We start from the raw sequence: 14,582 nt of genomic DNA, 5'->3' as shown, positions 1-14,582 counted from the left end.
ATTATTAAAATTTTTCGGCGGAATTTGGACGGCAATTTGGCCGGAGTGACCAAAATTGACAAAAATTACATAATTAAGGTACTAAATTGACACTTTTAAAAGTCAGGGACTAAAATTAACAAGACCCCTATAATCATATGACAAAAATTGAAATTTCCTCATTAAAAATATCATATTTGGAAAAAAAAAATTATTTACAAATTGGGATTTAGAATGAACATGAATATTCAAGGTGGCGCCACATGTAGCCACCTGAAATCATTTAAAAATTTGGGAGAAGAAAAAAATAAAAAACCCTAATTCAACATTTCTACCTCACACTCTCTAGTTTCTACTACTACATTCTAGAATTCTTATCGCGGCTTAGGTTGCCGGAGCGGAGAATTGTTGAAACGGAGGACGATGGCGGCGGTGGACGACAGAAACGGCGGCGATGAGAGTGAGACGAGCGATTATACGTCGGAAGATGAGGGGACTGAATACTACCGGAGCGGAGGCTACCACGCCGTCCGAATTGGAGACGCATTCAAGCAGGGACGTTATGTAGTTCAGAGCAAGCTTGGCTGGGGCCATTTCTCCACTGTCTGGCTCGCTTGGGACATTCAAACTTCCGTAAATTCCATTTCTCTTTACACTTTTCGCTCTAAATTCTGATACATTTCAGCATGCTTTAGTACACTTGTATCTTTAACAAACAATTTTTACCCTCCGGAGCTAAAGGGAAAAAGGGCGGTGCTATTTTTATAAATATTGTAAACAGTATGTCATATCGAAAATTGACTCCTTGATTTTTTTTTTTTTTTTTTTTTATACTAAAAATCTCAACCATTGAGATAACCTGGGAGGGCACTTTTGTTTTGAGTTTAGACTTATTGAGAATCATGGGCATTGGGCTAATTCTTCTTTCCTATGGTTTGTGGGGAGCAGAAATTTGTGGCTCTAAAAATTCAAAAGAGTGCTCACCACTATACTGAAGCAGCAATGGATGAGATTGCAATACTAAAGCAAATTGCAGAAGGAGATCCAGAAGACGAAAAGTGTGTGGTTAAGTTATTGGATCACTTTAAGCATTCAGGCCCCAATGGACAGCATGTTTGTATGGTTTTCGAGTACTTGGGTGATAATCTTTTGACCCTTATTAAGTATTCGGATTATCGAGGGGTTCCTCTTCACATGGTTAAAAAAATTTGCTTCCATGTTTTAGTGGGTCTGGATTATCTTCATCGCCAACTCTCGATCATACACACGGACTTGAAGCCTGAAAATATCTTGCTTTTATCGTCGATTGATCCAAGCAAAGATCCAAGAAAGTCCGGTGCTCCTCTCATTCTTCCATCTAGTAGAACTAAGATTGTCCCGGATCCAGGGACTTCAAGTGGTGTCAAGACTTCGAATACTGATCTGACCAGGAACCAGAAGAAGAAAATTCGGAAAAAGGCTAAGCAGGCAGCTCAAAAATGCGCTGGCAAAGACACACCGGAGGAAGTTGAGCAAGATAATGAAGCTAATAGTCCCGAAGACTCTTTTCATGATGCAAAAGCAGATAGAGACTCGGCTGAATGCCAAACTGATAACATATCCTACAAAAATGAGTCATGTAAACTAGAGGGTGCCTCAGATAGTCTCGTAGAGACTGAAAAACATAAGAGAGTCAGCCGCTCAGTAAGGCAAAAGCTATCGGCTGAGGTTGACCTTAAATGCAAATTGGTTGATTTTGGAAATGCTTGTTGGACTTACAAACAGTTTACAAGTGATATTCAAACGAGACAATATAGATGCCCCGAGGTTATTTTGGGCATTAAGTACTCAACTCCAGTAGACCTCTGGTCCCTTGCTTGCATTTGCTTCGAGCTGGCTACCGGGGACGTACTGTTTGATCCTCATAGTGGTGACAATTATGACAGGGACGAGGTACAATAGTTTCACTTTCTATTCAATTTTTCTTTTACTAGAGCAAACATCTCCATATCCGTTCTGTGATTTTATTTTTTTACCCTGCATTCCTCCCTTATCATAGTTGGAATCCACAAAATTTACACAATCGTCTTTAGAAAATTCTTATTTCCATTTTGAAAACTTTCTTAGCTGTCTATCATCTTCTGCAGCAAATTGTTTGGGGACTAACGATTTTAATATATGTTCCTAACAATATTTAGAGTACTTTCAAATTATGAAGTTTCCTGGAAGCAGACTGGGCTAACATAGAAATGCATTTCCTAAAACTGGCGTCGAATTTTCATTTCTTTTTACTTTTCTGGTTGAGCTTTGTATATATATATATATATATATATATGAATTCGATTACAAATCGCCAATCGTATTAGGTATTAGTTATTGTGCTTGGGATTTGTTTTCTGCTCTGATGCTTACTGATACCCTTTCCCTGTGTCACAGGACCACTTGGCGTTAATGATGGAGCTTCTGGGAATGATGCCACGCAAGGTTAGCTTCTTTTAAAGTATTGCTGGCTAACATTGAACTAGCTACTCCTTTTACTTTCTTCCCGAACAAAATTGAAAAACTGAATCCACTATGCATTTTATTGATGCATTCCTGCATACTAATTTCTGTATTTATGCAGATTGCCTTAGGTGGGCGCTATTCACGGGAGTTCTTCAACAGATACGGAGATTTGAGGCACATAAAACGCTTGCGGTTCTGGCCTCTTAGTAAGGTGCTCAAGGAAAAGTATGATTTCAGCGAGCAAGATGCAAGAGACATGGCAGATTTCCTCGTTCCCTTGTTCGATTTTGTGCCCGAGAAAAGACCCACAGCGGCACAGTGCCTCAACCATCCATGGATAACTGGAGGACCCCAACATCATCCTCTGTCTTCTGCATCCACTTCTTTGCTAACACCAACAGAAGATGGAAGTTCCGAGAAAGAGGAGAAGAATGAGAGAGAGGCAATGGAGGTGAGAATGAGGAATATTAATATAGCCAGCCATTGATGGAACTCCATAGTCCATAACAATTCAAGGCTTCTCAATCTACAGGAAACCAGACAGAAAGCATAAACTGTAACTTATTCAGGTTTTGCTTTTTTTTTTTTTTCCCTGTATCATCCCATTTTGCCCCTTACAAAAGTAGTGGGGTTTATGAGGCTACCCAATCAAGTTGGTAAGATAACTGGCTTGGTCACAGGTAATGACTGCTAGTTTTCCCACATAGGGTTCATGTTTAGATGTAAAAGTATATAGTTCAAAATTCTAGGTGTTATCCGTTGACCGTTGTAATCTTATATATACAGTACGATTATTATGAATTTATAACCATTTGAAACAATGAAAATGTCTTTCAAAACTAAGCAATTAGGCCAGGCAATATTTATCTCTCTCTCTCTCTCTCTCTCTCTATATATATATATATATATATATATATATATATATATATATGTATATATATATATATATATATATAGTATACAATAAATATTTCAAATTTTAATGAAAAAATTTATTATTTACTCAAAAAATTTTCCTACCCAGACTTGGTAAAAAAAATTATCAAGTATTTAAAATTTTTCACATTCCAAGAAAAATTTGTATTAGACAAATTAAAAGAACAATTGGAAATAGATTTTGAAGAAGAAAAATTAGAAAATTTGGTTGAAGAAATAATCGAGTTAGTTTCTCAATCAAGACACATTAAAAATTTTGAAGCAGAATTTCAATAGGAGAATCCTACAGACATTCAACTCTTGTTTATCCCATAAATTACGACTCTGATAATTATGAAAATTACTACAGTGGAGCTGAAATTGAATAATTTTAGCAATTTTGAAATGTTTTCAACTATCATTTTTAATCCTTACACCTTAAACTTAATTTTCAACTCCTACACACACCCAAACTCTTCATCCAAATTTATTTCCGAACTAATAAATTTAAACAACATTTCTACTTTGTATTATTTCCTAACTAATCCAAAAAATATTAATGACATGTACTACATGTCATTGGTTAGCCATTTCAACTCCTACACATACCCAAACTCTTCATCGAAATTTATCTCCGAACTAATAAATTCAAAACACTATTCTACTTTGAATTATTTTCTAACTAATTCAAAATTTATTAATGACATGTACTACATTTCATTGGGTAGTCACTTCTCAAATTATTACATCATTTTTTTTCGCAAATTACTATTTTATTTTTCACATCGTTTCTCCTTCACAATTAAACATCTGCGGAGGTACCCACACACACACACACACACACACACACACACACACACACACACACACACACACACACACATATATATAGGTGCATTTTTACATACTTAATGGTGCATCTGCACTAGCCACACTGAAAATTTTGACCGTATTTGAACTGAATATATATATATATATATATATATATATATATATATATATATATATATATAATTGTGTATAGTTAGGCATAAATATTAATAAATAAATAAATAATAAATATACACATATGTATGTATATTTGATTATATAAACATATATTTGTTTTATATATGTTTTTATTATTATTATTATTATTATTATTAAACAATGCCAAACTTTGAACATTTCAAGATAATATAAAATTATAAGAAATATTACTATCGTATTTTTAGAGTAATATAATATTACCAAATAATTTTATAATTTGAACCAAACAATATAATATAACATTATTATACTTAGGTAGTTTAAGATTACGTGAATCAAACTGTTAAATTTTGTATTTGCAACTCAAACTGATTTCGTTTAGTAAAAAATATCTATCACACAATTTACAATTAACAAGAATCAAATGCAAATATCATCTGGGAAATGTAAGCAAATCCTTGATCAGGTGTCTAAATATCAAATCTCAACTTTTATCAATTTAAGGTTCCCACAATGCCACAATATCTACAAGTAATAATACACAGTTGGACTGCCAACACACTGAAAAGGGCCATTTGAGGTTAGCCACCAAAACAAAATAAACTGTTTATTCAATAAAATCATCTGCCAAAATATCAGGCAGCAGAAAAATATTTGATATCATGATGCTCTAAAGATTTATTTAACCCTGTACAGAATCGAACCAACTACCTCCAATCCAAGCCTTCAATCTTCCCATTTAGTGTAACTATACTGGTCCAATTATCCTGCCCCTCTAGTATAGCAGATCCAAAAGGGGCAATTTCACAAACAACCTAGTTTAGGATGATCATCAACCTTCTCCAAACAATTTAGCTTCCTTTGGACCAAACAAGGAATTCCTTCATTGTTTTAGTATAGTCTATTGTTCTGGTCACTGGTGATTGAAACTTGAAAGCTCATTCCTAGAGGAATAAGGACTCGACCAGAAATCGCGGGGGAATAATAGAATTGATGCCCTACACTCGAGCTCCCCCTATATGCAGTCAAGAGCGGAGGCTTCTCAGGTTTCACTTCATCTGTGAAAGATGGAACAGTTGTCATAATTGCTGAGGTAATGTAACTACATACATATAATGGTCCAAATTATTTAACATCCAGGAGAAATATAAGTGACTAACATAACAACTTACAGTATTTTCCTTGTTCTGAGATACAAGTACATTACAAAAAATGCCACAAAAGCGCCAATGATTATTCCTCCCGTTGTTAGCCAAAATGCATACTGCATAAAGTTAACAACAGATTTAGAGAGATGAAAAACATTCACATTTGAAATAATACCAATTTCCCTTGAGATTGGAGGTTGGGGTTACATACCATATGTTCTTCAAGGTAAGACTTCAAATTCATTCCAAATATACCTGCACCCAAGGTATTAGGGCATTAGCTAGAGGAAAAAACCTATGTGGGATCCTACATGGCGGGTGACTTCGTGTTAACATGCTATTATAGGTCAAAATGGGTCAATTGCATTGTTTTAACAAGTTTATGGGTTCAATTGGAACATGTTTTTTTTTTTGTTCGGGGTTTAATTGTATTTTGGTGTATAATTGGAGGTCCTATTTGACCCTTTTCACTTTAATTTAACAATTCATTTCTTTTATGATTGAAAGTAGAAATTAAGAATGTGTGTCCATTTATCTATTTAAGTGAAGCCATTTTAGACTTTTAGTTGTTTAGTTTTGTGAACAAATATTAGTAAGAGGTTGTCTCAATCCACCACATATACAAATTTTCATCATAAAAAAGATACAAAAGCACTTATCTACCTGCTACCAGAGCACCAACAGCAACACAAAATGTCCCAACTTGCAGAAGTAGTTCCACTCTGCTTACCTCAAGCCTACGGGAACTGATAAGGAAAAAGAAATTGCAGTAAATTAGTTCAAGTGTTCTATTTCTTTTGAGTGTTCCATTTCTCTATCTGCAGTTACAATTTTTGTTATCTCTACAATCAAAGAAATCAGGGAAGGCAAAGGTATACGAACCTTAGGTTAACAGCAATTGAGTCTTCCATTTCTTTTGCAGAATCAAGGAGCCTTTCTGCTTGACCATGACAAGATTCGCATCTGCATTTGCAAGAAGCTAGTCAGGTTAACGAGAATATAGATGAGACACAGTGGTAGACTGGCAGTTCATAATATCTATTTTGCAATGTAAGACAAAGTAATAGACAATACTTGCCATAAACAATTAGTTTGATATATACTACTCCGTATAATTTTACAGCCTTTAGCCAGTGTTTGTTTTGAGCCTAAAATGAAATGTAATATGCCAAAGATGAAACTATCTAAAAGATCTGTGTTTCAGTTTACAAAGGATGGACATTACGAACAAGTATATACATCATTAGCAAGATTAACTTTGATGGGTAGGAGATTTTGGTAGGCCAAGACTCTTTCCAGACATTTGATAGGGGTTCAAATCTCACCTCCTCTATCACTTCTTTTACAGAAGGGGAGTTGTTAGTTACGAACATTTCACATCATTGATAAGATACAATAGAAGAATTGGAAATGTGTAAAAATTATTAGGACTAAACCCGGTTTCTGTTGTATGTACACATGTGCACATAATTATTGGTTACTAGCCAAAAATCAAAGCACTTGCATAAATTTGAAATGGAACCTAGTAATAACCTTTGTAGATAGTTTTCCAAAAGCATTTCAATTTCTTCCTCTTCCTCTGCAAAGTACATGATTAAATGTTAGCATTAGGCATTTAAATTAATCAGTTGATTAGTTGCCTCTATCCAGTAGCAAGTGTTATTAGCAGTAATTAGAAAATCAATAACCAACTTACCCTCGGCAATCTGCTTGTCAAAGGAAACAGCACATTCCATTTCATCATTTTCTTTCTTGAGGGTGCAGTTTCTTCCCATGATACAGATGAGGCGTATTTCATGGGTATCCTCAAGAATATCAAGTAGCATTTGTCTAAGGGAACCAGCTTTAGAACCCAGTTCAACCTTCACATAAAGGAGTGCCCAAAAAAGGAGGAAAAATAATTTTTTAAATCTCATATGTATTGTGATTGTGAAATTAGCTATGAGGTTAAATGGCCTACCAAAGACTGTTTGCTCATCCGGAGTTGCTCTAATACATCTGCAGTCAATCTATTAGGCAAAACCTCAAGTAAATCCTGCACCTACAGAAATAGAAGATTTTTTTTTTTTTTTTTTTTTTTTTTTTTTGTAATGAGTGACTTCAACAAAGTGCAACAACTGAATATGAGCACAGGCTTTAAGAAAAACATCATTGAGGCAAGGGATTGGTGAAAAGAAAGATAAACATATGCTCACTATGTTCCTTACTCACACGAGGTTCTAGATCCCATAATCTCTGCTCCAGTCGTTGAATCCGTGAATGCAAGGCTGCTTCAACCACCTGAAAATTATCAGGAAAAGTATTTTCAGGAGGTTCAAAAATATCAGAGGGTCACCAACATAATTTTCTTCAAATTATTTCTACAGAGATTTTAACAAAAGAAATGCCAAAGAGAATATATTGATCAAGCAGCTGAAAAGTGGTGCATTTGGTATGGATTCTGCTTGTAGGCATTCCACCAATGTAAGGAAAAACCAATGAAAACAACTATTTGGTGAACACTGAAATTATGGAAAACAGAATTAAGTAAAGATTTCCTCGCAGTGTGCTTAGTTGCCTCCTGCATTTGAAATTATCTTAACCTGTGTCCATAACTGATGGACCATGGACCTTTACATAAAGGTTCACATGATATTATGTCCCTGTACCCAATGATGTATCATGTAAGTGAAAAATGTCACTAATTCGAAGTCAATCTACTATTCGACATCATCCATTAAAAATGAAGTAGAAATCTTCTGAAGGACTGAGAAAAAAGCAGCAATGTCTGCAAGTATACCATCAAGTATTAGTGAATAAGCAGTAGAGTCAAAAGGCAAACCTCAAGCAAAAATGGCATTGAATGCCCTCCACTCAAGTTGTCAGGGTTTAGCCGAGGTAAGAGTGCACCAATGAAAGCTGTTCCTCCTTTACTGTGAACATCCAGAAGTAAAATGTAAAGTCCACTTAGACGCTATCCACATTAGACCCAAAAAAATTCAGCGTTGCAAGGGGATTACCTGTTATAGTTGAATACAAGGACACTTTCCTGCATTATTATGGCTCGTAAAGAGCCCAGATTCAATAGGATTGCATGTTCACGGACCTGGAGTGATGCTTCAAATATTAATATACATTAAAAGAACAAGTGGATTCCTGTAATGCAATTTTAGCACAAAGAAAATGGAATTTTGACTACATATGATGTGAGAAGCCAATGGGAACAGAATAGTAAGACAAAGTACATATCAGTGCTAAATCTGTGAAATACTGAAATGTAAAAGCTAATCTAATTTTATGACATTAACACTTTATTATGTTATAAACAAAATTGGATTTATGTATACAAGCCAACTACCAACTTTTTATCTTCAAAATCCAACGAGGCACTCTTGAGATATAACAGAAAATTTTGCTTTAGGAACAGTTTGTTTCAGATATTAAGGCAGCATTTTTTGTGTAATATCCCACCAATAGAGGAGCTTAAGAAACACAAACGGATAGTAGTAGCCATATGGTTCCATTTTGTATTCTAGATTCTAGTGACAGAAAGGACCAAAAGAAAAAGTTAACCTGTTCTGGTAATTGAAGGGATAAGTTTTAGCTGAAATCAATCCATAAAGACCACCTAAGATGCATGCATTCCATCAAAAGACAATAGGATAAAGTTCTCCCAGCATAAACAATAATGACATGAAATCATGAATTGCTGCATACCAGTAAAGAAGGCATTGAATTTGTCAACCACAATGACGGATCAACACTCCGGATATCTCGAGGACGAAGACCTGAATGTAATAGCATATTCTGGCAATTAGATCATTTGCATCCACAGACATGTAAGACTGAAAAGAGAGAGCATTAACAGAAAATTGCGTTGGACAAAAATAAATAAATAAATAAGGTGCCAGAACAAATTATTCAAAGCAGTGGATATACAGGGTTTATACTAGAATTGAACAGTGGAATTTTAAAAAGTATAATCTCAGCATATTATGAATAAAATACAGAAAAAAGTTTAATTGTTAAATTCATCTAACAAATACAGGGAGATAAGCTTGAATTTTGAAGGGAAAAAAGTTAACCTACCGCTCGACTTCAGCAAGTTTCTTCTATTTATTTTTCTTGTTGAGACCGTCCTATTTGACTTTACTTCCAGTACCTTTAGAAAGATATATAAGCAACTCTGGAGAGTTAGCCACTAAAACAAGTTCTAAAACAAGGGCAACAAAATAGAGACTAGTGGTGCTGCTAAATCCATCACCAATTCAATCAAATAGCTTACAATCATTGTTCATGATACTATTACCAAATTTGGAGGTCTGAAACCTGTTCTCATGTTTTGAAATATGCCTAACATGCTCAAAGGAAGTACGAAAGCCCATCTCTAATACCATCACTAATCCACTATTCATAGTGTTCAGAACTCAAATAACCAGACTTCTATATGCCTCAGTAAAAGAATATCACTATCCTAAAAGCCAAGTAAGGAAAATCTCTCCAACGTGCACATTGGAATGCAACCAAATCGTGAAGTATGAAACAGACTGCATGTAAGTCCAACTTTCCCTAGCTCATACTAATTGTGTTTTGAGGACACACAAATAAGTATCCCCTTCATACTAGCCAAAATCTGAACTTTATTACTCCTTAGTAATTTACTATGGAGCCAAACTCATATTCAGTAATAACTATCCAATCAATTGAATTGTCGGGTTAGTTTCAAATTCATTAAAACCTTACAATAGGTCAATAGTTATAGTAAAAGGTCAGGAAAGAAAAAAGAAGGCATGCGAGCGGGTAATAATATATTTATTTATTTATAAATTAACTAAGAATACGAAAATCGAAATAACATTAGGGACCTCGTAAACCGGTTCGCGGATCCCAAGGGACAGAGAATCGCCGGCGACAACCTTCCGCTGACCGACCGAAGCACTGGAAAACTCCTTCTGAGCCGCCGCTTCAGCCAATTCCTCTTGCGGATCAACCTTACTATCATCCCCGCTAATCTCCCGATCAACCAAAACCTCCTGCTCGGGCTCCACCCTCGACTTCGTCAAGCACCTGACAACATCCAGGGTCCGCACCTTCACCGAGACTCTGCGGCCCCTATGCAACGACGGCAAGCCCGAGATTCTGAACGGGAGAAGGACGGGGCATTCGCCGGACAAAACAATCCGGAGCTGCGGCGATCGGACAGGCAATTGGAGGAGATACGGAGCTTGAAATGCGGCGGCCATTGTCGGAGGACATGTGAGAGAAGTGAAATTTTGATAAATAGTAATATGCAGAAATGCAGAATCAAGTCTGAGATAGCCAATGGAGAAATGAAATTATTGGCGAGTATTTATAGGTTAGAGGTTGTGAGGTGAAGTAGGCGATGAAGCTGGTGGTTGTGGATGCTTTGGCGAAGAAACGGGAGATAGTTTAGCTTCTGGATTTCTGGTGACCTCAAAGTACCTGACGTTGACTTTTATGGATTAAACATGGGGCTAGCCGTTATATTTACCGTTATTTTTACTCCATGCTATTTTTAATGTTTTTTAAAAAGGAGAAAATGATATCTTTTGTCCTGAGTTATATTCATCAGCAATTAGCAATTATACTTTCTGGACCATGGTCCAAAATGGCAGACATTATAGTGTATCTAAACAGACATGGTCTTACGTATTATTTTTATTATATTATCAAATGAAACTGCAATTGAATTGAAATGAAACTGTAGTTGTGTTGAAATGAAACTGCAGTGTATACTAAGTGAAACTGAATAACAATTTTACATATTTGAGTATATATTGTTCAGTGAAACTGTAGTTATATCAAAATGATATTGTAGTTGTGTTGAAATGAAACTGCAGTGCATATTTGATGCCTGGACCACAATGCATCGTGGACTGTAGTCCACAGTATAATTTGCCTATATTCATATTAACAACTCAATCCCTTAGTTATAATGGCATTCATTTTTAATCCCTCAATTATGAACGAAGTGACGCATTTAGTCTCTAACGTTAGGGATTCGTCTCAACAGGATGGAAAACTCAAAAACCCTTTATTATTAGAGGGGTAAAGTAGGAATTTCATAGGTTATTCTCTTTCTTATATTGAAATTGAAAGGATTATAGAGCAGTCATACTTGCCATATGTGGCTTACAAGTGATCTTCCTGGTCTCAAGAGGGTTTACAAGTGCACTTTCCGGTCTCAAGAAGGCTCACAAGTGTACTTCCCGGTCTCAAGAGAGCTCATTAGTGCATTTTCCAACCTAGAGGGTCCTTCTAGGTGCGACCAAATGCACTTCCCAATTGATTGCAGTATAATTCTCAAAAAAATAATTACTCGGAGTAACGAGTTATCGATCCACATGGAAGTGGGGCGTATTAAGAACTAGCTACTAATTTATTCTTGTGAAGCTAATCCTAATGATTATCATGGATGATTGATTAAAATAATTAACAGAATGCAAAGTAGCAGGTTTGTGAAAACAATAGAGAGGGAATGAGACTCCTGGGATTCAAGTATTTAATCACCTAGTGCCAATCTAATGTGCAATATTAAATCCGAGTTTAAACAAGTGTGAGAATGCAAAGATGGTATAGAGTTACTCCCGTAATCTCTAACCTAAGTGAATATTCGCTCCCGCGATATAAACACACAATAATATAAGAACAAACATTCATAATAAATTCTTAACTACTACCATTTCTCGATGTGCAACAATCAATAATTAAACTCCTCAACCAATTTGCCCTCTCCCAAGGTGCAACAGTTAAGTGCAATTGTGTGTGTGCTCTAAATTATGCCTAACTCCCGTTATGACATAAAAAGATAGCTATAAAACAAGTAATCATGGCCACTAATTACAAGCATCAACAACATAAATCACAATTGCAACACAAGTATAAAACCCAAATATCAATATATTAAGAATCTGAGAAACAGGCACATAGGTTCATAAACACTTTTTACCCTAGAATCTCTAAGGGAATTTAGCAAAGCATGACTAAATTATTCATAGCAATTATAATAAAGAGTTTACAAGTAATCAAAGAGAGTAAAAGAATAGACCAAGCAATTATTCCAAATCTCCCTAGCTTTTCTTCTTTCTTCCCAAGACAACTTATAGCTCTTGATTCTTCTCTTTCTTGTCTCCAAAATGCAGCTTAAGACCCTTCTAGGGTTGAGGAAGGTGGTATTTTATAGCGGGAATCAAGTGGGGAGAGATTAGGAAGTTTCTGCACCCAAAACATTCCAAAAACTACCCAGAATTCTCGACGCGTCGAGTTTCAGGGCAAATTTTCGCGCAACTTACTGGAAGTTTTCAATGCTTCGAGTTTGGCGCTGCATATCAAATTGTAGCCATTCGAGTCTTCTTTCCAATGGTGCAATAATCACTTGAATAAGACATTTCTAGAGTGAGATATGATTAAAATACTAAGGTGTCGTCAAATTCAGCGGAAATTACAACTCTTTGATCTTTTGCTCCATTTTTCCCTTGATTTGTTCTTGTGATCAAATCCATTAAAAGTATAACTCTTTGGCTCTCTTTGAAGCATTTTAGCTACCTCCTTAGCTTCACCTTGACTTTGTTTTGGCTCCAAACTTGTCTTAGAACCTCTCTTGCTTTTGCAATTGACCACCAATGGTCCCAAAACACTAACAAACACCATAAAACATTCAAAACAAGTGTAAATAATATCTAAATGATAAAACAAGGGAATATGAAATTAAAGTAACATTTTAGTGAATTAAATCCCAACAAATATTGTAACACCCCTAAATTTTTAAACTTTTAAAGCTTATGAAATAAAAGCAAATCTAATATTAATTCCCAAACAGAGCATAAACTAAACATGATAGTCGGGGTGCTATGCCACACCTGAGCTAGAGAACTCAGATGCACAGGCTAAACTAACTAACAAAGCGTAATCAATATTTAAATATAAATCAAGGCACGTAGGCCATTTCATCAACGCTAGAACTATCTAACTAAGTCCACGAATCCAACTAGCACGCTCCGAAGCTACTAAACTGTTTCTGAAAAACATTCGGTGTAACAACTGTCAGCGAATAATGTTGGTAACCCACTCCAACGCGTTAAGTACAATATAGGTAGATATAATAAACTCATTTTGAAACTGGAATACATGTATACTTACGAGACTCTAGTTTAAATCCAAGATCAATACTCAAGATACATTAACAGACTCGACATTATAGAATAATCATAAAGACTAACATGCATCCTAAGAACGCAACACAAGACATAACGGGCAGATAAGCATATAAATAACAATTTAGAGGCAACGAAGGCATTCAAGACAATCAATTAGCAAGTAATCATCAAAGCACACAATTCATCCTCCAACCTTATACCAAGTTCCAACCTTGTTGCTCCCCTCCGTCCTTATATCAGTTCCAACCTATACCTCCAGGCCACCCTTATATCACCACCCCTTATTCCTCCGGACAACTACATGCCCCCACCGACAAACCACCTATCAACCACCAACATATCAAGATGGTGCCGCAGTGCCATTCACATGATCCGCACCTCTAGTGCCAATATCAAGGAGTTAGCGCATATAGCTCTAACATTACACCGCAACACTTATAACCTGACCCATGCTCAACGGCAAGCAAGTCTAAGGTGGGGTTGTGCCTTCAACACAGTAACCGCTATGGCCTGTAGCTTTAGTACAATTGTAACACCCCCTAATTTCCATGCTAAATTAAGCCTTAGACATGCAGATAACTAGTCATAACATCATACATAGCGGAAGACTAAACAGGGAATATATGAATAGGAAATAAAGGGTGCTATGGCACGCCCACCCAAAGGTGAACGCACAGGAGAAACATCTGCATAAATCCACAATCTAAATTAATTCAGAAACAGGAGTACTAATGTCTAACATTGGCACACAGGCCACAACATCTCAAAACAAAGGGATCTAAGCTAACAGGTTCTAGACCGCGCTCTCGTCTACTCATCACCTGAAAGAAACACATAAAATAAGGGACGACGCCCGGTCAACGAATGATGCTGGTAACCCACCAATACATGTGAAATGTCATATGTAGATAGTTAATATATATACAAAATC

The 14,582-nt window shown here is 36.0% G+C and overlaps 2 protein-coding genes across 2 annotated transcripts; one reads left to right on the top strand and one right to left on the bottom strand.

The window, feature by feature from the left end:
- The first annotated feature begins 210 nt into the window (after positions 1-210).
- On the top strand, positions 211-3,284 carry LOC109176777 (serine/threonine-protein kinase SRPK-like). The gene is made up of 4 exons (XM_019326168.1): positions 211-612; positions 928-1,911; positions 2,395-2,442; positions 2,582-3,284. Exons 1-4 carry the CDS (start codon positions 403-405, stop codon positions 2,948-2,950), a joined length of 1,611 nt encoding a protein of 536 aa, XP_019181713.1. The 5' UTR covers positions 211-402; the 3' UTR covers positions 2,951-3,284.
- Positions 3,285-4,814: 1,530 nt separating this feature from the next.
- LOC109176778 (magnesium transporter MRS2-11, chloroplastic-like) lies at positions 4,815-10,951 on the bottom strand. Its single transcript, XM_019326169.1, has 14 exons — positions 10,340-10,951; positions 9,564-9,636; positions 9,192-9,262; positions 8,495-8,580; positions 8,317-8,407; positions 7,707-7,775; positions 7,456-7,536; positions 7,192-7,357; positions 7,029-7,074; positions 6,378-6,458; positions 6,159-6,241; positions 5,707-5,750; positions 5,520-5,611; positions 4,815-5,405 (listed from the first exon to the last, which is right to left on the bottom strand). The coding sequence occupies exons 1-14, from the start codon at positions 10,715-10,717 to the stop codon at positions 5,402-5,404; spliced, it is 1,365 nt and encodes a 454-aa protein (XP_019181714.1). The 5' UTR covers positions 10,718-10,951; the 3' UTR covers positions 4,815-5,401.
- Positions 10,952-14,582: the final 3,631 nt, after the last annotated feature.

Source organism: Ipomoea nil, unplaced genomic scaffold, assembly GCF_001879475.1.
Source record: "Ipomoea nil cultivar Tokyo-kokei standard unplaced genomic scaffold, Asagao_1.1 scaffold0755, whole genome shotgun sequence".
In the NCBI taxonomy this organism is placed as follows: Eukaryota; Viridiplantae; Streptophyta; class Magnoliopsida; order Solanales; family Convolvulaceae; genus Ipomoea; species Ipomoea nil.
Note: the sequence above shows the minus strand (reverse complement) of the source record. Positions and strands in the feature narration are given on the sequence as shown.

Excerpts from the sequence above, each read along its gene's own strand:
- LOC109176777 (XM_019326168.1), top strand. The coding sequence starts at position 403 with ATGGCGGCGGTGGACGACAGAAACGGCGGCGATGAGAGTGAGACGAGC. Across the intron at positions 1,912-2,394 it reads ACAATTATGACAGGGACGAG|GACCACTTGGCGTTAATGAT; the intron begins GTACAATAGTTT and ends CCTGTGTCACAG. Across the intron at positions 2,443-2,581 it reads TGGGAATGATGCCACGCAAG|ATTGCCTTAGGTGGGCGCTA; the intron begins GTTAGCTTCTTT and ends GTATTTATGCAG.
- LOC109176778 (XM_019326169.1), bottom strand. The coding sequence starts at position 10,717 with ATGGCCGCCGCATTTCAAGCTCCGTATCTCCTCCAATTGCCTGTCCGA. Across the intron at positions 9,637-10,339 it reads TCCGCGAACCGGTTTACGAG|GTACTGGAAGTAAAGTCAAA; the intron begins GTCCCTAATGTT and ends ATCTTTCTAAAG. Across the intron at positions 6,242-6,377 it reads TCAATTGCTGTTAACCTAAG|TTCCCGTAGGCTTGAGGTAA; the intron begins GTTCGTATACCT and ends TTTCCTTATCAG.